The 23,824-nt window shown below is 43.7% G+C and overlaps 1 protein-coding gene across 1 annotated transcript in view; it reads right to left on the bottom strand.

The window, feature by feature from the left end:
- The window catches only part of TMEFF2 (transmembrane protein with EGF like and two follistatin like domains 2), a 125,294-nt gene that overhangs the window by 52,235 nt on the left and 49,235 nt on the right, over nucleotides 1-23,824 (bottom strand). The window contains exon 5 of the mRNA XM_038142245.1: nucleotides 192-288. Coding sequence (XP_037998173.1) covers nucleotides 192-288 — 97 coding nt within the window. The remainder of the gene's footprint in view (nucleotides 1-191; nucleotides 289-23,824) is intronic.

The raw sequence follows: 23,824 nt of genomic DNA, 5'->3' as shown, positions 1-23,824 counted from the left end.
TGTGCATGTTCCAAAATTATAAACCAGAGTGTTTTATACATTTTTCAGAGTGATAATCACCTCAGTCACTTTGAGATGAATCTCTGTGCACAGAAAACAGAGTACCTAACATTTGTACCACTTTCCAAACCACAGCACCTTTAAATAATACAACATTCATTAAAATAGAAGAGTAGAGCAAATTACTGTACCAAACATCCTCCGCATCTTCATCGCACTCTGCCCCAAACTGGCAAATGTCACAGGTCGATGTCTCTTTTTGATTGGTTTCACCTGAGCCTTCATTGACTGTTTGATGGAAAGCAGAAGAATATACATTAGTAAAGACAGCACTGTAGCAAAGCACTTTCTCTCTAGAAAAATCTATTCACTGCATCAGCTTAATGCGCTGCTCACAAAGCCAATGCTGGCCAACAACATGCTCCTGAGCGGGCCAACAACACAGAGATTTCCATGCTGGCCTGTGATAAATCCCCTCAATTACACAGTTAAAAGGAAATCCAGAGAAAAACCCTTCTTTTTCCCTCTCTCCTTAATCAATGACCCCTTCAAGTTGCAGCCCAGGAAGGTCGTGTCCCCACTGAGCCTCGCTGCTTTGTTCCCTGAGAGAATAATGGAGGGGCATTGATAGCATTACACGCTGCCTCGTGTCCTTTACCCATGAAGGCCTTGAGATGGCCCCAAGGGGATGCTTTCCTAGAAAATGTTTTGAAATTACCTGCTGTGTGGTGCAATCTAGTCCACTCCAAAGGCAAAACATTTTTCTCTGCAGAAGCACAGCTATGAGCCCCAAGGACTAGTTACCTCTGGCAGGGAAGATTTAGTGCTGTCCAGAGGAGAGGACAATCTCTAGCACAGGTTAAATTTGAAACCAAGGGAAAGTCAATGCTGATGTCTGCAATTGTGTAAGGTTTGTACCTGGCCCATATACCAAAAACAAGAAGAGACTAAAGAGAAAAATCAAAATTTGTGTGTAAGAGGACTGCAAAAAAATACTTCGGGCTGAGTACAGAAAAACAGAAAGAGGCCACTAAGGTAGGCACCAAGAAGAAGGTTTGTTAAAAGATCCAAAAGAAACATCATCTGTTTCTACTGAAATGTATAAACTCCCTTTGGTATCTTTTGAACGATGCCACACTCGAGCAAGACACTGCACCTAGTGATATCCTTCTGCCAGCTGCAGAGTTATTAAACCAATGCAGACTTTAAGAATCAATCAGCTCTGCTCAGACTGATGTTGTTATCTGCACCAACAGCCTCTGCAGTGTCACCTCCCGTGCATTTGGAGTCAGCACCGTGCTGCAGGCTTCTGCACACCTGGGTGCAACCCACCAAAGCTGGCAGACATGCTGGAGTGTGTTGGCAGCCCCAGTGACACCCACTGGACAAATCATGCGCCTGATGTGCATCCAGGTTGTTGCCAGAGGGCTCTGACTTTGAAAAAGCTGCTTTTGTTATTTGCTCTAAAAAGGACAAGAACCCCAGGCTTTCTCAAAGCTGTTTGAGGAGAAAAGACTTTTGCCCCTAGAAGAGCAAGAGTGACTCCAATGTCTGTTTTTCAACAAATTTGCTTCCCTAACCTGGACAAGTTATATCACCTCTGCTATGTTTCCCATTATGTGATAACAGGAATCATATCATTTCCTCCCAAGAGAGAATGTGGAAACAAGTATATTAAAATATTGTGAGAAGCTTAGATACTACAGTGATAGAAATCATAGAAATACCAAAGGTAGATCTTATCTAAAATGCTTTTTTCCTGAGTCTTAATATAGTCAAATGAAGTGTTGGTATTTTTAGGTATGGACTATGCTGCATTAATTTTCTATCAGTCATGCTTGACTTTAGACTGTATTAAACTGAAAAACATCACCTATGAAAAGCATTCTGATTATCCCAAAAAGAAAAAAAAAAAGGTAGTTTTGCTCTCTTTGTACAAATTTGCTCAGCTTTATATCCATAAAATTCATATATGAAAAACAAAGGGGAAACCAGGAAAAACACACTGGATTTTTGTTCTACTGCGTTGTCAGGCTTTACAGGGAAGGTCTGAGCTGTGGTTTCTCTGTTTCCTTAAATGACTGAGAAACTCTGGAGGCTCACATGTTATAAAAGCCAATGCACAGGGATGGACAAGGAGTCCAGGTGCCACATCCTCACACCATTAGCATCTCCACGTGCTGCCTGTGTGATTCTGGCCCCACAGCATCACGAGGCACGTATGAGATCCTCCCCCCCTCCCTGCAGCTGCATCCAGGCCTGCAGTGTTTCATTTACATTTTAAATATGGAAATCTCTTTTACTGAGGAGATAACTCTGACAGCCAACCATGGCAGGGGATTTCCAGTGGTTAGGATATTGCAGGACATGTAATGAGTGACTATGGCAGCTATGGGCAGATGCCTTACAACAGCCAAGCATTCCTCACCTATCACAAACATGACAATTGCTCCAGTTCAGGAGGGTGAGAATATATACTTTATGGAATGGAGCTTTCATTTCTTTATTTTGTTATTCTGCAAATCACTTCCCTTGCATTTCCTTTTAATTTAAAACATATGCCCTGCTCTCTTCCTCCCTGCAATGTTTCTATTCATCACTGCCCATCACGTGTCACTTGGCTGGGGACCCTCACACAGCTCTACATCACAGAGTAAGTGAAATAGCTACTTAAACCATTAAAAAAGGCATTTGAAAGACTGAGCACGTTGAAGAGCAATAACTGATTTGGAGAAGATCATCCACTCTACAGCACATTGCAGTTCTGAATTTCTATTTGAAAATAATAGGTCATTCCTTCATATTTTTCTGAAGAAGCCCTGTGACCAGCTTTCCACAGTCAATGTGCACGTTGTCATTTAACGTGCAAACGTGCAGCAGTCCTTACTAGAAAAAAGACAGCTGTTTATCTCCTGTTTATGCTATGTTGTCAGTAATACATTATTCTTTACATTTCTTATAGGTGTGTTTTCTCTCCCTACACAAACATACCCACTGGCATATGCACCCACACCCAGAACTGACACACACTGGGCTTGTTTTCTCCATGCTGTGCAGATAACTGCTTTGATAAATCAGACATCTTACAACAAGTTATTTTCCCAATATTTCCTGCTGCTTTCTAGCTTGAGGACTAGTGGATGCTTATTTTCTAAGGTGACTCTTTTTTCTTTTTTTCCCCTCACTGCACTCACTGATTTGCACTTCTTTTCTAACCCAACTGGAAAAAATTGTTAGCAAAAAATAATCTCGTTTCTGGATTCCTCTTCCAAAACAGAGAATGAGTCTTCTTCTCATGCATGTTAGGTAGTCTTCATATTAGCAACTATTGAGGTTTTAACACCAAGGCCCTGCAGGAGCATAGTAGGGCTCCAGGGAGGCTAATCACTGAAGCCCACCACTTATTACTCACACAACTGAGAAGTGTTAAACTGCAAATTCCTATTTTAATAGCAAGATTATCAACTTTTGAGAATCCAAAGAAATGTGCTAACAAGGGTTAAAAGGTCACTAATATTACCTGAAAGTCACTTCAGAGACTATGTCAATCTCCTAAGCAATATAAATTCCCAGCTGTGAAGGTACTACACACAATTTACAGAGTCAATGGACTGTAGTAACCACAACAGCTCCTGTTTTAATCATTTGGTCCTTCTCTGGCATTCTCACAGTGCTCAGATGAGATAGCTGTGATTTCAAGAATGTCTGTATTGTCTGCAGGTCCCACAAGAAAGAAACCATTTCTGAGGCATTTTACTCTGTCTCCCTAGCTGAAAAAAAATCAGATTGAAAGTGTCATCAGTAGATTGGTCTGACCCTGTGCTTATTTCCTGTAACATCAGGAGAAAACTAAAAGTGCCCAAAAGTGCCCACTGCCACTGTAGCCACCTCTGATTTCTCTTTGCATCCAATCTCTTTGAATCAAGTCTTCTGTAGGTACAGACCTACAAAATGGTTGTAGCTACAATTCCAAAAAAATCATGCTAGGACTTGACCCACACAGCTTCCCCGACTCATGCTCTATTAGGCGCTGGATCGGTGGTTTAGAGGTTTTAAAGCATAGACATCAAAATCTCTGCGCTCAAGCTGCTGAATAACCCTTGCTCACTGTCTTCCCAAGGTGCTCGATGAGTGGCAAAGCCAGGATAGTAATGCATTCCTTGCAATTTCCAGAAAAGCAGCTCCAGTGGAATAGTCAGGAGTAGGCACAGCATCTTGATGTGGTACACAAAGCGCCACAGGGGACATGCAGGTAGCTTGCCCCACAGACCATACTGTGAGGAGTAAAGGGGTGTGGGAGGAGTAGCTGGGGAGCCATGAGAGTGAGAGACAATCAGGTGGCAACACTGGCTAGACACAGATCTCTGTACCTGTCTTTGCTAACATGACTCTGAGGGTAATAGGGCAAACTCAAGAAAGCCTCAGCTCAGTCTTCACGTAGCTTTTTAGGACTATTATAACAATCCTTGTTCAATAGATTTCAACTACACAGGAGAACACAACAAAGAAACAATATAAAACATCACCACATGCTTGAATATACAAAATATGACTATAATGAATTATGAATTATGACTACTCTGATGTAGTCTTCCTTTGATCGATGTGATCAGACACGTGCTTATCACAACCCCTGATTCTGACTTGACTCCTCATTGTGGGATATCTTTGCTATTGTTGAAAGAAAAACTTCAAAAAAAGGTTTGTTCTAGCTCGTCCTAACAGGATACATGCTTGTTTTCAGCTATAAAATCTAGGTAAAACCAAAGATCACATGGAGATGAGAGTTGATGGCCATTTTGGTGTTGCAGAATGAAAGACAATGTGCAAATCAAAATGTAGTGGAGGAGGATGCTCTTCAGACCAGCTGAGGTGATCTTGCCACATGCTTCAGTCCTAACAGGAGTGCTCTGGGCAGGTGAGAAGGTGAGTGGATAAAGTGAGAAAGGTCTAAGCAAAGAGGGCAAAGAAGCCAGCAGAATTTACTAAATGTGTGAGAACAAGCACTACCTGCACTACCAGACAGCTAACAACACCTCACAAACTGCACCAATAAAAGCCCAGATGCTGCAAGCGACTTCACTCTAATCAATAAGCCTTTTTTCCTGAAAGCATTAGCTCAGTCAAAACCTGCAAAGTGAGAAAAATGAAGGGTGCGAAGCAGGGGGTCAACTCGCCAATGGCTCTGCCCTCCAAGGCTGGCAGGGGCTCAGAACAGCATTACTGTCAAAATGAAAGGAAAATGGCCCACAGGATTGGTAATAAATTCAAACTCTGGCGTGCCTTGCTCTGCTTTACTCCTGCCAGCTGGCTTCATCTCAATAAATACAAATTTGCCCTCTCTCACACCCATAAACACTCTGGGGAAATCACTTATTGCAGGGGAAAACAGGGTCTGTGCCCAGCTCAGCACCCAACAGAGAACTTCTTCATATTGAAATGAAATATTCTCCTTCACACCAACGTGCCTTTGATGGCTCATTCATAGCCCCACAGGTGAGTCCTTGAAACCCCCTCTCTGCTATATGGGCAGGGGATTTAAACAGCACTGGGGCTGGGCCATACCTGAGCTGGCTGCCTGGGAAATCAGACCCCTTTCTCAGGGTTTATACTGCCTCAGGTCCCACCCCTGGATACCTCTGCCTTGCCATTCTCAGCCAAGTGCTGGAAAAGGTTAATGGCATGACTTTAGCATCATGCAAATACCTAGCAGGTATATTTTGGAGGAGGAACTAGATGCACCCAGCCAGCTCAGACCACTGATAAAATATGCTCTTATCTTATAGCTAAAGACCATGTAGATAGAGCCTGGCACTGCTTTGATGCCAGTCAGACTCAATTTGCAGTGTTTTTCAGCTCTTGTATTTATACTGTGATTCTCAGCTTATGTTTTGTTTTTTTTTTCTTAAAAATCATAACCAGTGGATTATCTCAACATATAAGGATCTCAGCTTCCATGTACATATTGGCTTTGAAAGGTATGCCTAAGCTTTGGAGCAGTGGAGAAAATTCTTGTGATTACAACAAACACCAGAAACTCTTATGTTTATAATGTTTAAAAACTACTTTTGTAGGGCTGGTTCATGATTTTTCAGTCCAAATCTGACTTGATGCAGGACTGCAACAGGAAAGCAACACTTCTGGAGCAGCTCACCCTTGTGCACAGCCCTGTGCTGAGCTCACCCACATCTTGTGGGTGAAGGCTGTCTTTCTGTTCTGGATACGGAGTCTCATAGTGCAAAAAACACTGTCTGGGAGTGCCCCGAGTTTGGGGAATAACTAGTACAAAAATTGTTTCCCACTACTACTAAACACTGCTGCTCTGTCTTTACTTTTTACCTCCTGTCTTCCTTCCTGTCATGCCTTCTAATTCTCTTGGGTCTTCTTTCCTTTTCCCACCATCCCCCAGTTTTCCAGTGGCATTTTCCCAAACACCTGGAGCAGCTCTGTCAGCCCAGCTGGCTCCTTGCTCAGCCCAGCTCAATATCTCAGGAGCCTTCTCCAGCTGTCACCCAGCCTGGGGGCACAAGGGTCTCCCCTGGCAGCATTCCCACCCTATAAACCTCACTTATCATGGCTGAAAGTGGCTGGGATGGGAATGGTTTCCCAGGATCAGCACTGCTCCTCTGCACCTGTCTGCCTGCAGCTCTCTCCTTTCAGCAGGTGCTCCTGCAGCATCCCTGTCTGAAGCCAGGCCATGACCCTCCACAGAGCTCTGCAGGGACTTGTCTGCATTTCTACAACCATGGCCAGGAGGGAATGGACTCAATTCTTACCAGAGTGTATTTATTCTAAACAAACACGCTTGCTTGTTGCTGTCTCATGCATATTCCTGCAGCTCCCACAGTGCATTTGATAAAAAATTAAAAGCGATTAGTCGAGGCCAGTTTCTCCTAGCAAATAACCCTAATGGCGTTACAAAAGGAACGGCTCACTGAATGAAACCCTATTGTAAGCTTTCTGAATGCTGACATGAAACAGCTGTGCTTATTGCACCATTGTGTGGTCCCCCCTACAAAATCTGACGTTTGCCTGGTGTCTGTGGGCTGCCAGCACTGCAGCTTTAGGTGCCAGCACCTTTATGAAGGTGTACAATGACCAGCACTGACAGTATTTTCCAGCATGGGGAAGAGTAGGCTCATTTAATTTTGCCAAGAGCTTCCCCTCATAAACAGCTTTGAGTAAAAAGCCAAACTAGCACATAGGGACTATTCATCTCTGCCTTGCATTAATTTAAAGAGAAGCCTCACTTCCTTGGAGGAGATTTTTCAAGAAATAGATACATCTTTTTGGAAAAACGTGCCTGCAATACTGCCAAAGCTTTGGTGGCATCGGTCCCTGCTTTTATGTATTTCAATATGCACAACAGGATGAACAAAATAACCAAGTGGACATGGCCACAGCTGGGAGGATGCAATGCCATGGGTCACCAATCAAGGCAATTATTAAAGGGCCTGGAAGGAAATTACTGTAGCCCTAATTGCAAGGACCAGAAGATTTTTCAGGATCAAGGAGACATAAAAAAAGATGATGTCTGATCCCTCCCTCAGGTTGACTTGCCTGGCCACACAGATCATTAACCTCAGCACTGTGTCAAGGTAGGTAGGAAGCTGCAGCCCAGGGAAGTGCCCAATGTCTTAACGCTTTTCTTATTTGTCAGAAAATGGCCATCACAGGCTACCCCGAAGCACAGTCACGTGTGAGCTGCTTCTGGCTGGCTGGTCCTATGTGCCAGAAATTCTATAGATGGAATGTATGGACTCCATACGTGCTGGAACAGCAGTACTTACAAATTCTGTGAAGAAACACTGCATGAGGTGTAGGCTCAGTCAGAGGAATACGAGGCAGCGCTGCCTTCCTCTTTAGGAGAGGATGTTACAGTTGGACATAAACCACAGGAATTACCCATCTGTGCTTTCCCTGACCTCTGCCAAGAATTCACATCCCACCTGAGGTTCTGAGCATTTTCATTCATGCTAGGCAGAGAGAAACCCTCATCGCCGAATTTACAGAAATTCAGTGAAAAAACCCCAAAATATCCAAAGCCATGCTTTCACAAAGCCTAAAATAAGCAAGTCCTAAACAGGTGATATGACTTTCCAGGGTTTCCACACTGAAAGGGTGCTTTTGCCAGCTTCCTGCCTGGTGGAAAGATTAACAGAAGTCTTAAATGTGAACCCTTACAGCTACTCATCTTTTGAGAAACAGAATGAGAGGAACAAAGATAAAACCTAAAAGAGCTGTCTGGCACCCACTTGGTGACTACTTCAGTTTTAAGATCTTTGTCACTTTGCTGTTGATTTAAGTCTGTGTATCCTTTTGAATATTAGTATGGCTAGCAAGATAGCAACATCATACATAAAAATGTTCTTTATTCCAGAACAGATGAAACTCCCAGTGGTAAAAGAAGATTTAGGTATCTCTGAAGATTTCTTATCGCTGTGCAACATAACTCTCTAATGGTTCAGTGCCTTGGAGGGTCATCTGAGATCACTTATCACATAAATCAAATAGGTGGCAGGCTATAAGAATGGAAGCCTATAGCAATTTCATGTCTTTGCTTGCAGACATCAAATCTATCTTTTAGGCAGACTATAGAGGAGATAATATTCCACTCCATTTAAGCCAGTGAAGAAACCCAAATCTGGGTATTAACCAATTTTTGGGAAGCTGCTTCTGGTCTCGACCGAACCAAAATTATCTTGGGAAATGACTGGTTTTAAATCCTAAAACATGGATGGCAGACACTGGTCCTGGTTTTAATTTAGGCTAAAGCTGCTGTAAAATCACTCTGGCAATGGAAGGGAGTGCCAGAGCAAGCAAAAGTCCAATTTAGTTGATGTTTCATTTACATAATCAGCAGTGTATAAAGTGGATCCAGTGTAAAAATTACTTGGGTCTACCTATCACTGGGTGCAACAAGAGGAACAGAGTTTTCTTCTCCCATGCAATACTCCTTTCTCTTTATTTCTGGGGTGTTAATGCAGGTTACACACACGTAACAGAGAGCTGAAGCTGCTTTGGGGCTCAGGAGCATCAAGCTTGCATGCCAAGCTCCTTTTTGGTAGCAGGGTCTCAGAAGGGGACAGTTCAGTGGTGTGCCAAAACTGACAGCCACAACCCACGTTCAGCCAGGCTGTCACCTCATCACTGGGAGCCATGAGAGATGGCTCCTTAGCTGCCTCCTCCTCTATCAGCTCAGTGCATCCCCAATCCCCCCTCACAGCTCCTGCCCCAGAATTTAATACTTCTGCAGCAGCACTCCCTGATCTGATCCTCTAAACTCTACAATCAGGGCTCATCCCTGAGTTTGTTCCTTTCCCTGTGATAACTCCCTTTAAAAACAAAAACAAAGCCAAAATGCATCTCAGTGCTAGTTGTTAAGACATCCCTCCTGACACATGTGAAGGCATTCCTGCCTTCCCAAGGCTGTAGGTAGGTAGTCCTTGGGTCTCTGCTGCAGCTTGGGGTGCACAGCAGGGCTGGCACCTAAAGAACTTGCCAGAAGCTGAGTCGAGGGCAGCTGCAAAGCCTCCAAGTCTTGCTGGAGGAGATACAATATTTATGCAACATAGATCATATCTTTTACATAACCTTACTCTTCAACAAACATGAAAACATATGGCATCAGTTAATTGCATGAAAATATTTGGTAGGAAGACAATCTTTCGGGACAAGTGGGAAGAAAAAAACCCCAGTCAAGCCATTTTTCCCCTTTTATTCCCATTATTAGGGGGCAGGTTGAGGCAGTGCTTGAGTAGTGGCTTAAAACACTCCTTGGTTTATGGCTTATGCAGTGGAATAGTTGTGTCCAGCACAAAATCCAAGAGAAACACCAGCAGCACTGCTGATAACCTGGGCAGAAAAGCAAGGCAGCTCATGAATGAGTAGCACAGCCACTCCTGCTAGAGTGGCCAGGACATAGGAGCAGGAGTCTCCATAAACCAGGTCTGTGAATAAACAAGGGATCTAATTTTGTGCTGTCACCCAGAATTTACATGACTGGGAGAAAAAGCCTCCCAGACCTCCACTAAAAGGACAAACAGGGTGAGTGTGACACTTCAAACCCAGCCTTGAGTTTGAAGCAGCAGAAAAGCATGGATTTGAATCCATTCATATCAGAACAATGCTGCCCTTCTGAGTATAATTTTACAGACCTGTTTATGATATAGGGGGAGCCACATGGCACAAAAGGTTTAAACATTTAATCTCACTTAGCTTCAATACACTGCATATACAGAAAATTGGAAGCCCAGCAGGAAAATGCCAGATTTCATTCTCACTTAGTCGTGATTAACCTTTATGAGCTCGCTCAGAGTTCTGTCACCTGTGAAGTCACTCGGGGCATGCAGGCTGCAAAAGCCCTGCCTTGCTGCTTTGGCCAGAGGACCACAGCTGCTGAGAGCTTGAGTTCTCCAGGAGCTCTGCTGCCCAAAATGGGGGCACTCCCCTGCCCCAAATAGCAGCGCACCCTGCCCCTGCACTCTCCAAGTATGGGAAGTGTAAAAGGGACTATAGGGAGTGAATGACCTGGAAGGGACTCTTCCCCTTTTCTTCCTGCAGCTGGGTCTCCTTGGCTGAGCTGGGTCCAGTTGAGAGCAGCCTTACCCAGCAGACAGACACAAGGCAAACAGCTGATACATATCACACTTTGCAAATATGCTCTTTCTCATTAATACTGATTCCCACACACAAACACTTTAGCTATATTCACTGATTGCATTACCATTGCAGAAGTGTAATTAACAAATTAAAAGGGAGGATTGTGATTCAGTTTAATTTGGGGGAAATCTTTAAATAAATAAAATAAAAAAAGGAGTCTGATGAGTCTGATGTTTGAGGATCGTTAGCCTCTGCTATTTGCTTTAATTCTTTGGACATGCTCTAAGAGAAATGCTTTCCTTGAAACAAACACGTCCTGAGTAAGCTGCAGTGGTGGCTACACAGTTACTTAAAGAAAAAACAATGACCAAAACCCCACAGAAATTAAAAAAATCCTCACAGATGCTAGATCCAGATACCAGATTGCACATGAAGGTGTATCATCATGGAGAGAGGAAGGGGGGAAATGCCAGCTGCAAGGTGGTCAGACTGATCTGAGACTGACAGCTTATTCACCAAAACTTATGAAAAGCAACACACAACAGGCACACTGCCTGCCCACCAGTATTTGTGGAAGAAGGGAAAGCAGAAAATCCCCCACACTTGCTGCCCTTCCAGATCCTTGCATGATAGAATAAGCCAGTTCCACTGAGTAAATCAATGTTTGTGAGAGCAGTCAAAACTTCTGAGCTAAAGTTAGACTGAATTTCTCTCCAAACACCAACTGAGCACTCCTGGAAGAATGGCTGTGGAATGATACATACTGCCCCTCACATTTCTGCCAAAAACACCTTTCAGGTGATCTAATATTATGAGAAACCATAATCATTAAGGATTGATCATGCTAATATAATTTTCTGGATGGCTTATTAACCTACTAAGACATGTTTTTCTCTACTTCCCTTCATTAGCAACAGCAATAATTAGGTAAGGACAGAGTAGCAAAATTGATCACATGCTACTGCCAAGGGGGACAGAGAATGTATCGTGGACATTCAGCATAATGTTCTCCAAACTTGAGGTGCATTAATTTTAGTAAGTACCATAGCTATTTTCTGCCTTTGGTACAAGGAATCTGTTAACGTAGATATTGTATGACAGGAGCTTATTTCTCTCATATGCCAAAACAGAATTTTCTTTTTCCTTTAAAGATCTTAGCACAAAATGAGATGAGACAGGAAAACATCCCCTCTCTGTCACAGAATATGTCACAGACAAGATGGCCATGATACACAGAGTAGCACCACACAGTTACAGAAGGCTTTAAGCATTCACCCCCACACAGAGTAACACATTACCATATGAGAAGGCTTCAGGTATTGGCCCATACAGAGTAACACCATCTCACTTCAGAAGGCTGCAAGCATCTGCCTTTCTTGTTCTTCAGCCCAACCTTTTATCCCCTCACGTTCATGCATTGCACCTGTGTGCCTCTGTTCCCTTTGGTGGTTGGGCAGTGTCCCTGGGCACTCCAGGGCTCATTGCTGTCAATGCTGCTCACCTGCTTCTCACAGCTGCACCCACTGGGGATGAGGCTGGGCCCAGCCCCACTCCCAATCACCACAAACCCTGTGCCTACAACTCTCAAGTTGTTCTCTTCTTATTTCAGTCTCCTTATGAAAGCAGCACTTTGAAAGCGGAGCAGCTGCAGAGCCCTGGCTGGGAAGCAAAGGAGCGAGTTACACTGTCACCTCCTGGGCAATAACCCCCAGAGCTCCAGCAGACCTGCAGCATCAACTTTCCCCCACCATCCCACTGATGTGGCAAGTGTCTGTAAACTCCAGAGAGACAAAGGCATCACAGCCTTGGTAAAGTTCAAAATATTCCTCTAAAAATGTGAGCAACTGGCTTTCCCTGAGCTCTCCCCCATGTGAACAAGAGGCAGCTTTCTGTGGATAAATGCATTATAGAGCTGAAAAGAGTTGACATTACAAACTTGGCACTCTGATGGTGTCCTGTATGAACAGGGAAAGGGAGGATCTGCCAAAGCGAGAGCCAGACTTAATATAAAAAGCATCAACCCAGCATATTGACCTTATTTAAGCTCAAACAGCATAACACTAGAATACTTAATGCAAAAATGTAATAAATATTCTTTATTCTACGTGCACATTAATGTTTTCTTTAAATATGCAATTCACTTGATATCTGCAATCCCCCCCTTCTTCAGATGCAAAATCCAAAATAATGATTATATCAGTCATTGCTTAATACATTCAACTGTGGCCCTGATTTTCATGCATGAATGGTCATTTACATATCATTACCCATCATGCCATCCACTCAGCTTTTTCTTTCTAAACAGAGTAATACATTTAAAGTTATCATTTTAAAACAAAAATGCTTTAAAAAGGGACTTCCATTTCTTGTTATCTTATCTGTGCTCTTAGCAGCTAATAGAGTGGAATATTAAAATGGAAAATTCTCAGTGTGTGTGACAACTGTCACAGTGAGAAGATCTTAGAGAAGAGGCAATTATCGAGGGATTTTTCTCAAATTTGGAAACACCGATAAATATGAACAGAAAAGCCGAAGCAAACCGACCAGAAGCAAAACAGTAATTATAGTACATTCTTCTGTTTTCCTAACACAAGTCCTTGTTAGGGGCAAAGCTAGTTCCATGGTAGCAAAATCACTGCGGACATGAGGCGCAGTTAGAAGCTTTGCATGAATAAATTACAATTTTTCAATTAATACTGCCCATGCTCACAATAGAGGAAGGATTTTTCCCCCCCTTTTCCTGCTACTTTTAAAGTAATTTTCTGCAATGTTTAATTAGGAAATTTCTCTACAGAAGGCAATGTGATAGAAGATTAATTCTCTATTTTCTCACCCACTGTGTCAGTAGACTCAAGTGGACACTATAAACCCCAGTTAAATACGGCGAGGATGATCAAGCACGGAGCTCCTTTTGAGAGGTCGCGTCCGCAGACTGTGGATCTCATTTCAAAGCGACAGAAACGAGTCAGGAAATGGTGTCTCTCCGTGGTGCAGCGCCACAGAGGAGCCATTCCAAGAGCTCCATGGTGTGAGGGTTCACCATGCTGGCTGAGAGGGTTTGCTGTCATGGCTAATGACACCGAGCACCACCGGGTGAGAAATGGCACTGCCACAGCTGTCTTGGGTCTGCTTCTCCCCCTCACCACTAATAACTATTCCTCCAGCAGTCCCACCCTGTTTTACATCTTCTATGCCAAGTATGAAACAGCAGTTAAACAATAAATAATGAAATATTCGCTGGTGGGCAATATAGTAAAGTTTGTGGGGTTTTTTTGTTTGTTTATTTGTTTGTTTGTTTGAAGGGGAGAGACAGAGGGTGCAAACTGTATTTGTTTTTAATGAACAATGAAGGGAACGAGCTATTTACCCGCAGGACATAAAACCCCATGAACGGGCTCTTGCTGCCAATGCTGATTAAATATCAGGTTAAGGCTTTTTCAAATTGAAATCCAAGGCAGAGGAAGAACAATTACTTAGAGGAAACTCAGACCTACAAGATGCAGAAACATGCAAGATATTACCCTTTGATGGAGAGGGCAAGCAATTTTCTCAGAAGTTCTACCAGTGGAGTGGCTGAACACCAAAACAGAGCAAGCATGAATGATTTAGAGGAGGAAACACAGACATGTAGCTGAGTAGAGACCAAGAGCTTTGCACATTGATTAACCAGGACCAGATTGTTATAATACAATAGAAGTTGCCTGTACAAACCTCCTGGGGACAGGAAAGGTCAAAACAGGACAACAGGCAGAGAAAATATGTAATGCAGAAGAAATTTAGATGCTTCAATTCCAGTTTTATTCTGAACTTAAAAAAAAATAAATCAATATTTTGGCGAGTCTGATGCCTATTTATTCTCCCACATTTTGACACATTTATAAGGCATTCTTATCCTACTCTGCTTGATGCTGCTCTGGCTTCATGTCGAGAAATGCTCCAGCAGAGCATTTAAGAAGGGACAGCCACCTTTGCAGAGTCCAAGGGAGAGCTGCAAGGATGACAAGATTTAGAAAGCACAGTTCCATGGCAAGCTTAGGGGAATGGAAATTTTTTACTTTGGAAAAAAGAAGACTGAAAGAAGACTACTCATCTGATACAAAAAGGAATGTAAAAAAGGCTGCTATAAAAAGAAGGATAGTCCATTGTTCTCCACATCCATTATTCCTGAGACAAGAAATAATTGACATAATTTACAGTAAAGGAGATTTAAGTTAGATATTAGGAGATTTTGTCCCCCCAACCTCTAGTAATTACCGTGGGCTGGAACAGGCTGCACTGAAATGAAACCAGTGTGCTCAGAGGTGGCTTCTGAGACTGCTCCATGCAAGGCCTGAGCAAGGGATAGTCTAACTATAGTTGTTCCCATCAGATTGAGGAAGATGGATGAAATGATCAGTTGAAGCTACTTCCAGAACTACGTGCCTATGACTACACCTTTCCTGCAAGCCAGGGAATGGCTGGGCTCCACACTGTGCACTACTCAAATCTTTACTTGCACAGATTCCCACTGAAATCATGGCACACTTTTTGGTAACGCAATTAAAACATCTTCATGCCATTTGGGTGTGATGAATGTCCATGCATGGGGCCAGTATGTATTTTTTCATAATCTCTGCAAGTTTCTGACTCCTGCAAATATGGAGGATTTGGTCACACCTAAGACCTTGTGGTCAAGATTTCAGCTCATCTGATCCAGAAGAGGAAGGGAAGCCAACCACATCTTCCTCTCTTCAGGAGGGAAGTTTATTCCTTAGACACAGTAGTTTGAATATATCTGTTCCACTTGACAGAGATTTTGTTCCATTATAATAAAACACCTTTTAGAGAAAAGGCATAGACCTCTTTAAAACGAAGACACTTCAAAAAAATTGGTAAATGGACTGCAAAATCTACATTAATACAGAAATACAGGTAATGCATTTCCCAGAGCAGTCAGCGATGAGTTTCCAGTGTTAGCACTTAGCTCATCACCCTCACGCCAAAATGATGCTACCTGTGGGCACATCGCCCTGATACGGAGATCAGGAGGTGATGGAAGTAGTGAAGCTCCTAATGCCAGCTCCAAATCTGGGGACGGGAAAGCTGTGAACTTCAGGGAGCCCTAGTTCCAATCAGAGCAGTGCCTGACACTGAATGTGTGTCAGGAGCCTCAGCGGTCCACGCGGGAGCCGCGCAGAGCAGAGGGCTCGCAGCCACCTCTGTTCATGTCCCCTGGGGCCGCACTTTTGCAGAGCACCTGCCAGAGGCACAGCACAAATTCTGTCCCCTCTGCTCCTGTTTCCAAGCACTGAGCAGCCCTTCCACAGCCAAGGCAGCCTCGGGTGGTTCCTCAGCCTCAGGTGCCCACTCCATGTAGCTGCTGGAGGCCACATGGGGTTTGCTTTTGTTCCCCTCATTTTCCTTGGAGAGCAGTCAGGCCCAAGGCAGGATTCCAGTTCATTTGCACAGTGATAACACAGCCTTCCAGAAAGGAAATCCAAAACAATGGATTGGGTGCTGGCACATCCATCTGTCATCTCCAAAAAGCACATGAGTGCCCTGTGAATGCCTGGTCACTCCTGTAATTACCTGTTAAAGCTGAATGGGCAATTTTTAACCCGAAGTACATGAAATGCATGAACGTTTTAATGATGCACAAAACAATTAAGAATATTACATGCACGGTTCCTGATCACCTTGAGATTTTCTCTCTGCTTAGCGCTGGGGAAACTCAACCTCTATAACCCTGCCAGGGCAAGAGGGCACAGCTAGAATCAGGAAACAGTGAGCAGAATAAATTGCAGCAAGGCAGGCACTTTTTAAAATGCAACTTTTCCTTCCATAAGCTCTTAGATAATGATAGAAAAAATGTCCACAGTGAATCCTGATATAAGAAAAAAAGAAAAAAAAAAGAAAGGCCAGAACAATATATGTGTTCCATGTGACAGCCAGGAAAAATGAAGGGTCTGATTCAGGTCCTGTTCTAATCAACAGGACTCTCTCCATTACCTCTGCTAACAATCCCACTAAACCCTTTATGTCTGGTTGAGTAGATCGAGCACAGAGGTAAGAAGAAAGGACGCCTAGACACTGAAATGGCAGCTAAGCATCAGGTAAGGCAGTCAGATTCTCCATGCATAGCCAAGCAATGTAAACATAGCTAAGCAGTGCAATTTGATGTGTACATACAGATAGGCAGAAAAAAGGATCTGGCCCAGTGTGGTAGGGAAAAGTCTCCAGTTATCACATTTAAGTATTTGCTATAGAAGAGGCAATGCTGCTCTTGCTCAAGACACTGTGAAAATTTGGCTTCAGGAAAACCCGTGGGGATAAATTCTACCTGGTATGTGCCTGCCTCAAATGCAGGAACTGCTGTGGCCCCAGACACACAGCACGATGAAGAAGAAGGGTGTGCCCCCTAGCTCATAGATGGGAGGTCAGCTTTCCGCTCCTCTCAGGTGGGTGCCCATCAGACTTCAGGGGAGCAGAGCAGCCTCCTAACATGTTGGGGCCAAGCCCTGAGTGTTCACCATGAAAATTTTGTAGGAAAAGCTACTTAGCATATGGGAGATGTGGGTACATTTCTTTTCAAATCCTGTTCGGAGTGAAAGAAGCGTAAACATCACCTAACCCAACCATTGCTTTCAAGTACCTTATTTTCACACCGAGTTGCTATAAACTATCCCCGTAGAATTTTGTTGTAATTACATGCAGTAAAAGGAACAACCAGGTAATTACCACAGACTCTGCAATAACATTTCTACATTAAAATGTAAGTGCAAGGTGCATAGCTTGTATCTATGTTTCAACCATAGGAAAAACAGAAAAGTACTCATTTGAGGGGAAAACCACACATTAAAAAGCCCTCTGGCAGCTACCAGCACTGTCCCAGCTCAGGCTGCTCATAACCCCACTGACAGCAGTGCATGGTTTTGAAAACAACCATGTGTGTTTGCAAGGGGTGTTTTATCCTCCTTGGGAGCCTGGCACCCTGAAGCATACTCAGGAAAGCTTAAAAGAGTCCATTTATATGTGGAGAGAGGTAGTGGAGAAATCAGCTTTCTGACCCTGGTCCCGGAGCATGCCACAGGCTGGATTAACAGGGGCTGCCAGCTCCTTGCACTGCTCTCAGGCAGCACTCGAAATCACTGGGGGCAAGGTGGTGTTGGATTAGCTACATTTCACCTCCATGGGCTTGTCTTCCACATTGAAGAATTTTCTGTCTTTCATGAGCTTTTGCGCTTCATTTAAGCCCTAAATAAAGCACAAACAGCCTACGGGAGTAAACTTTACTCTCTACCTGTCAGAATAATTTCCTACCTGAATTAACTTGTGAATACACCTTAAAAAAACCAGACACATTCTTCTCTGTAGCCTGATTATTTGCCTGCTTTATTTTCCAAATGCCTTCTTTAAGCTGTTCTCCCATTTTGGGTGCAAGTGGAATCATGTTAATACACTGACAGAATGAAGAGCAAACACAGGCTCGGACTTTATGTGGTGTGTGTGATCTGGTTTATACACTGGTTTATACCCCAGGCATGGCCCACCCCTTAACAGTAGTCACATGGGTTCTGTGCCTGCCTAAAGTCCTAGCACCTGAATGTTTTGAGGACATCCTGCTATGAGCTCTCATCATAGGAATTGAGAATTTTCTCGTCCTTTTGCATCAGCAGCAAAAAGCTCCCCCAAAAAGTCTGGCCTGGCTGAGGAGGAGAAGGAACTTTAGGGATGCCCCACTACAAATCTCAGGAAGACACTTCAAAGAGCAAAAATGAAAGAAAAGAAGAAAAATCGTTGGTTAAATATCACTACTCGAAATGCCAGCAGCCCCGACGAGCTGCAGTCCTCCAGACAGAGGTGATTCATAAAAGACCCGCCATCTGATAAGGCCTTCTTTCAGCTTAACAAAACTTGGTGTCTGCATCACATCTCTTATTCTGGGATTTCAAACAGGCAGCTCCTGGTGCAGGCTCCTCCTGCCCATTCCATGGGGGCTGGCATTGTGATTCCTGCAGCGCTGTGACAAGGTGGTGGCAAACCCCCACTGCCCGCCACCAGCTCCGGGCAGCGCCGCCTTTCTGATCACACTGGTGCAACAAACCAGAAACAATTACCAGCTTTGATTTCTGCTTCCAGGTTTCTTTTGAATCCGAACACCCACGGAGGACAGCACAGGCTTTTGCATCACTGCCTGGAATGTGGACAGGCCAGAAAATCCCAGCTGTCCAAACCAGAGCTGGCAGCCCTTTCTTTCCTAAGATAACCGTGGCTGTAGGAAGCTCGCTAATGGTCTTGCTCTTCAGCAGAGCAGAACTCATCCTCTGCCCTCCAGCGTTTGGTGGGAGCATCAGTGGCACGCCATGGACAGCTGCAGAAGTCAGGGGAGGGCTGGAAGAAGTCAGGGTGGGTAGCAGGAGTCCATCTGAGAGGATCCCAGCTGCACCACACAACCAGCACCCAGCAGATGCTCTCCTAGCTCCCAGTTACCACTTTATTAACGAAAACACAGATCCCCTCTTCTGGTCTTATTATCACAGGTAGTTTAATCAAAGAGCTAATGAAGCAAGTGGGAAAAACACAGCCATGCATTGTGCTGGCTGCAAGAAAGATGCTTTAGAGGAACAGAAACCTCCATGACCTGACAGTTGGCGGCTGAGCTGGCTGCAAAGCGGGCGACCCAGCTCTGCCAACACAATGGACCACTTCCAGGAGCTAAGCCTGCAAAGAGCTCCAAGTGCCCGTCAGCACATCCAAAACCCTGCAGCAGAGCACAAAACACAGTTCTCTCTTATCTCAAAGAACCTGGTATTTATCACTCTTAAATCAGGCACAGCCTTCTTCATCACATCCATATTTGGATCTGGGTTCACTTTCTTCACCGTTTCCCATCTCAGAGCCCTCACTGACAAAGGCACCACATCTGCCCCTGTATGGTTTTGGTCTGCACATAAGGAATGGTTCTTCTCAAAGAACCCAACCCAACTTGCAAATTTCCACTTCTTTCTTAGTTCATATATCTAAAATGGGATTATTTTATGGGAATCATCTCCCTAATGTCTGAGCAGCTTCATGGCCTTACACTGTGCCTCTCTGATTCATTAATGCTGTTGTTTTCCTAACAATATTTCCGTGCTAAAATGAAATTCACACACTTTGCATCCCATGAACATTAAAGACTTTTCAGGGAATAAATATAATTGCTCAGCGCAACAAGTATGATTGATCCCTCTGCATTTCCTGGTAATTACCCTCAAGAGCAGTGTGCATTAGACACTCTCAGCTATCAGAAGTAGTGTCTAGAGACTTGTGGTCAGGTTTACTAAAATACTCCCTGCAGTATGTGACCTATAAGACATATATGCATATCCTACTTAAGTGGATTCCATTTTGCTCTTGGACCTGCATCCGGCCAAAGGAAAAACATCCATTAAGCTACTCTACCAAACTACCATTATTTGAAACAAAGAAAAAAAATGCAATCGCTGAATCACAGAATGCTTTGAGTTGGAAGGGACCCACAAGGATCATTAAGTCCAACTCTAAAGTGAATGGCCCATACAGGGATCAAACCCACAGCTCTGGTGTTATTAGCATCACGCTCTGACCATCTGAGCTAATCTCAGTGGCATATACAGCATTATCTTTTTCTATCAGCTTCTACATTTTTTTCTTACTTATTTTATTTCTGCCCTTTACAAAATACATTTGCAAACAGAAGCCCAAACTTAGACTGGACTCTGAATATTAACATGTACAGATCATCTATATTCCCTCTGTAAGCATAAAATTTTGTGCGGACTTGGGCTGAGGTACAGTTAATTTTCTTCACAGTGACTCGTAGAGGGCTGTATTTTGGCTGGCTAGGGTTAAATCACTACTGCCCTTTCAAAGGCTACTTTTATTTGCAATATAAATAGATTAACAGAAGTTATGCAGTATCCGAAGCTTCATCTCAGCCTGTGGTCACACATGCCTATGGGACAGGTACCTGTTTTTTCCCTGTTCTATCTGTAAGTACTGACTGTCACTGCCTCCCTGACAGGTCAGAATAGGCTCTTCTTGTTCTGAACCAATCCCTATTTGAACACCGATGCTGAAATACGTTCCTACTTACCAAGCAGTGCTACTAGATTAACTTTGGCTTTGTATCATGTTATTTCTCATGCTTCTAAAACAGTGGCAAACCTAAGCATCTGAGTAAATGCTATCTCACATAATTTGTGGTCTTTCACCACTGCCAAGGTGAAATGGTGAACCTGCTATATGCTTGCTTCTCCAGTATTTGGTTCAGAACCCTTTCAAAGCCAATGAGGACATTAAGCAGTTGAAAAACATTATAGCCAGCTTCAAAAGTCCTTGCCAGGGTCATAAACACCTTGTCTCTGTGAGCTGCTCTTCTCTCTTGCTACCAGTATCCAAATGGATGGATCTAAATAGTCCAACTAGCTGAGCTCTAAATCACATCAAAGGTATCATTAACAAATGGAAAAAACGATACGGGTCATTCTTGGAGACATTCAATTTCCTGAAGCCTATCTGCATTCCTTCTTCATATTCTTTTGGCTTGAGATTCCTGAGACTTAATCAGAGCGCAATGATTTATTTCCAAGGAGTCTTTGGTAACACTGTTCCCTTTTTTATTTATCTTCTGCAACTGGTCTGGTGCCAGCAGACATTCCCCAGCACCTATATAACGTTTCAGTGCACTCCCCAGCCCCTATATAATATTTCAGTGGATTCCCCAGCACCTGTATAATGTTCCAGTGCATTCCCATCACCTGTATAACATTTCAGTGGATTCCCCAGCACCTATATAGTGTTTCAGAGCACTGTTCCCTGGTGTGTACTTTGCAAAAGGCCAAACCTACTTGATATTCCTCCTTTCCATGCTGCTCTGGCTGTGCCTGTTTTTCCACACAGTCCAGCTGGCCCATAAACCAGTCCTGAAATCCTGGACAGGCCTCATGACACCAGGGCTTTTTCCCTAAATTGCTTCCATAAATTTTGAATGTCACTATTGCCTCTTACTTTGGAGTTAGATGGGAAGGAGCGAACCACAACCTCTGCTGTCTACTCAGATCATGATATTGTTGCAGATCTGTTTTTTCAAAACTTTTAAGTACCCTTGAATTTATAGCAATTTTGTACCCTGCTCCACAGAAAAGGCTGAGGGGTGCAGATAATGCTTTCAGACTACTGCTAATACATTTTCTTATCTCTAGACACTCTAGCACCCATCCTCATTGCTTTAATTGGGTTTGCGATTTTAGGTGTTGAAATTATTGTTCCACGCAGCCATCTGTAAGCTTCAAAGCTAACCTCTCAGCTACTAGATGAAGACTCTGCTAGAAAAATTCTACTAGAAGAGAAGCAAACATGTCCCCTTTTGATCACCTGACAGCAAATTCCACCATTAGTATACAAGAGATAAGTGCCCCCCAAAAAACCCCCATCAAAGATCTCGTCCTCTGATGAGGTGTCCCTTCAGCCCAAGGAGTTTTGTTCTGGTGAGATGACTACAGAAACCAAAATATAACTACTACATTCTCATTTACCTGTCACCTGCTCTCAAATCTGTTGATTGCCTCAGAAAAACTCATCAGTATCATCCTGGAACACCTACTTCCAGCACACATTAACCTGCAGGAGCAGCCATGTGAGTCCTGAGCTAGAGAAAAGGGGGGCCTTTGCACAGGAGAACAGTGGTTGCTGGATGCTGAAGGCTATAGAAGTGGACAGGATGGTTTTGATGGCCATTTACAGTGTCTCACTGGTCTTAGTTGTCCTTTTCAGACCGTAGCTTTATTTTACAATGAGTCTATATCTGCATGGAACATTTCCTAGAGAGAAAAACCATTGCCCACATTTCACATGAAGAGACCTAAAGCACGGAGGCTCTGCTGAGGCTGCTCACTGCGTGGGCACTGCAGAGCTGTCTGTTCCCACTGCCCAGCCATGGCCTGGCAGACCTGGACTCATCCTGGGGCCACAAAACTGGATTTTGTCACTCTGCACATGCTGAGGGTAGGAGCTGGGATTATGCACTGTATGCCATCCTTGTATAAGAGCAGAGCAAGGCCACTCTCAGCAGTCTTTGGGACTAAGCTCAGCTTGGCAGAAGCCCAGGCTAACATTCTCACTGCCAGTCACTGCTCCTCTGGAAGCATCCCTCTATGGAGCAGAAGGCTTTGAAGGCTTTGAAGAAGACAGGGCTTGTGGCAATAAAACAGGGTAGACATTCCACAGGCAGGTAAGAAGAAATTACTATGGCAACACCACGTGTCCTCGTTAGAGGCGGAAGAGCTGTTTCCAGTGGAGCAGTGTGTTCCATAAGGCCTAATGCAAACTTGTCTTCACAGCTGGAGAATACCTGAGAAAAATAGCTGGGTATGGAGATAACTAGAAAATCTGCCTGTACTGCCAGAACACATGGAAAAGTACAGAATAAAATGACAAAGAATACCAGGGCTCCCATCACCAGGCTTTGGAGGAGCAATGCTAACTACATCACCATTTGTGCCTTGCCCAACTAAATAAGACCACACATCTTCAGCTGTTAAAACTGCCAACTCCCCAAGTTCAACTATAAAGTTCAAATTTCTATGAATTTTGCATTTCTAAGGAAATCCAGAATACCAGCAGCAATTTAATAAATTTATAATAAGCACATCCAGGCCTACTGTAGCAACAATGGTTGGGTAGCCGTTCTGCATGCTCTGAATCCAAGTGGATATTAAGAGAGCCAAGAGCAAGGGTTAATCATGGTATTTAAAAAACAAAACCACCTCTGCCTATGATTCATTTCATAGACTTCAGTGTTTCATGAAGCAAGGCACGTAGATGAGTAAATAATCCTTGTGGGCTCAATTTGAACCATTTGTAGAAATGAAGAAGGGTGGGTACAGTATTTCCTTGGGTAGGGAAGGAAAGTCATCACATTAAGGAAGGGGGGTGGCTCTGTGTGAATAAAACCTGGCTGCTACTGAATATATTGAAACATGATCTGAAATCAGATTTGCAGTCGGGCTGCCAGGAGACTGAAGAGGTCAGCTGTTTGTTTTATAAACTGCCAATGTTTTCCCCTCTCTCTGCCTGCTCCAGTCTCACCGGAAAGCAGCATGATGGATGGGAGAAGGTCTCCCTGCTCCCAAAAACCCCAGCAACAGAGGCTGTGGGCAGGCTGTCACCTCTGCCTGCCACTTCCACCAGGACAAGGAACTACAAAATATGCTTGGTGCCA

Source organism: Motacilla alba, chromosome 7, assembly GCF_015832195.1.
Source record: "Motacilla alba alba isolate MOTALB_02 chromosome 7, Motacilla_alba_V1.0_pri, whole genome shotgun sequence".
In the NCBI taxonomy this organism is placed as follows: domain Eukaryota; kingdom Metazoa; phylum Chordata; class Aves; order Passeriformes; family Motacillidae; genus Motacilla; species Motacilla alba.
This window is presented reverse-complemented; position numbering and strand designations above follow the sequence as displayed.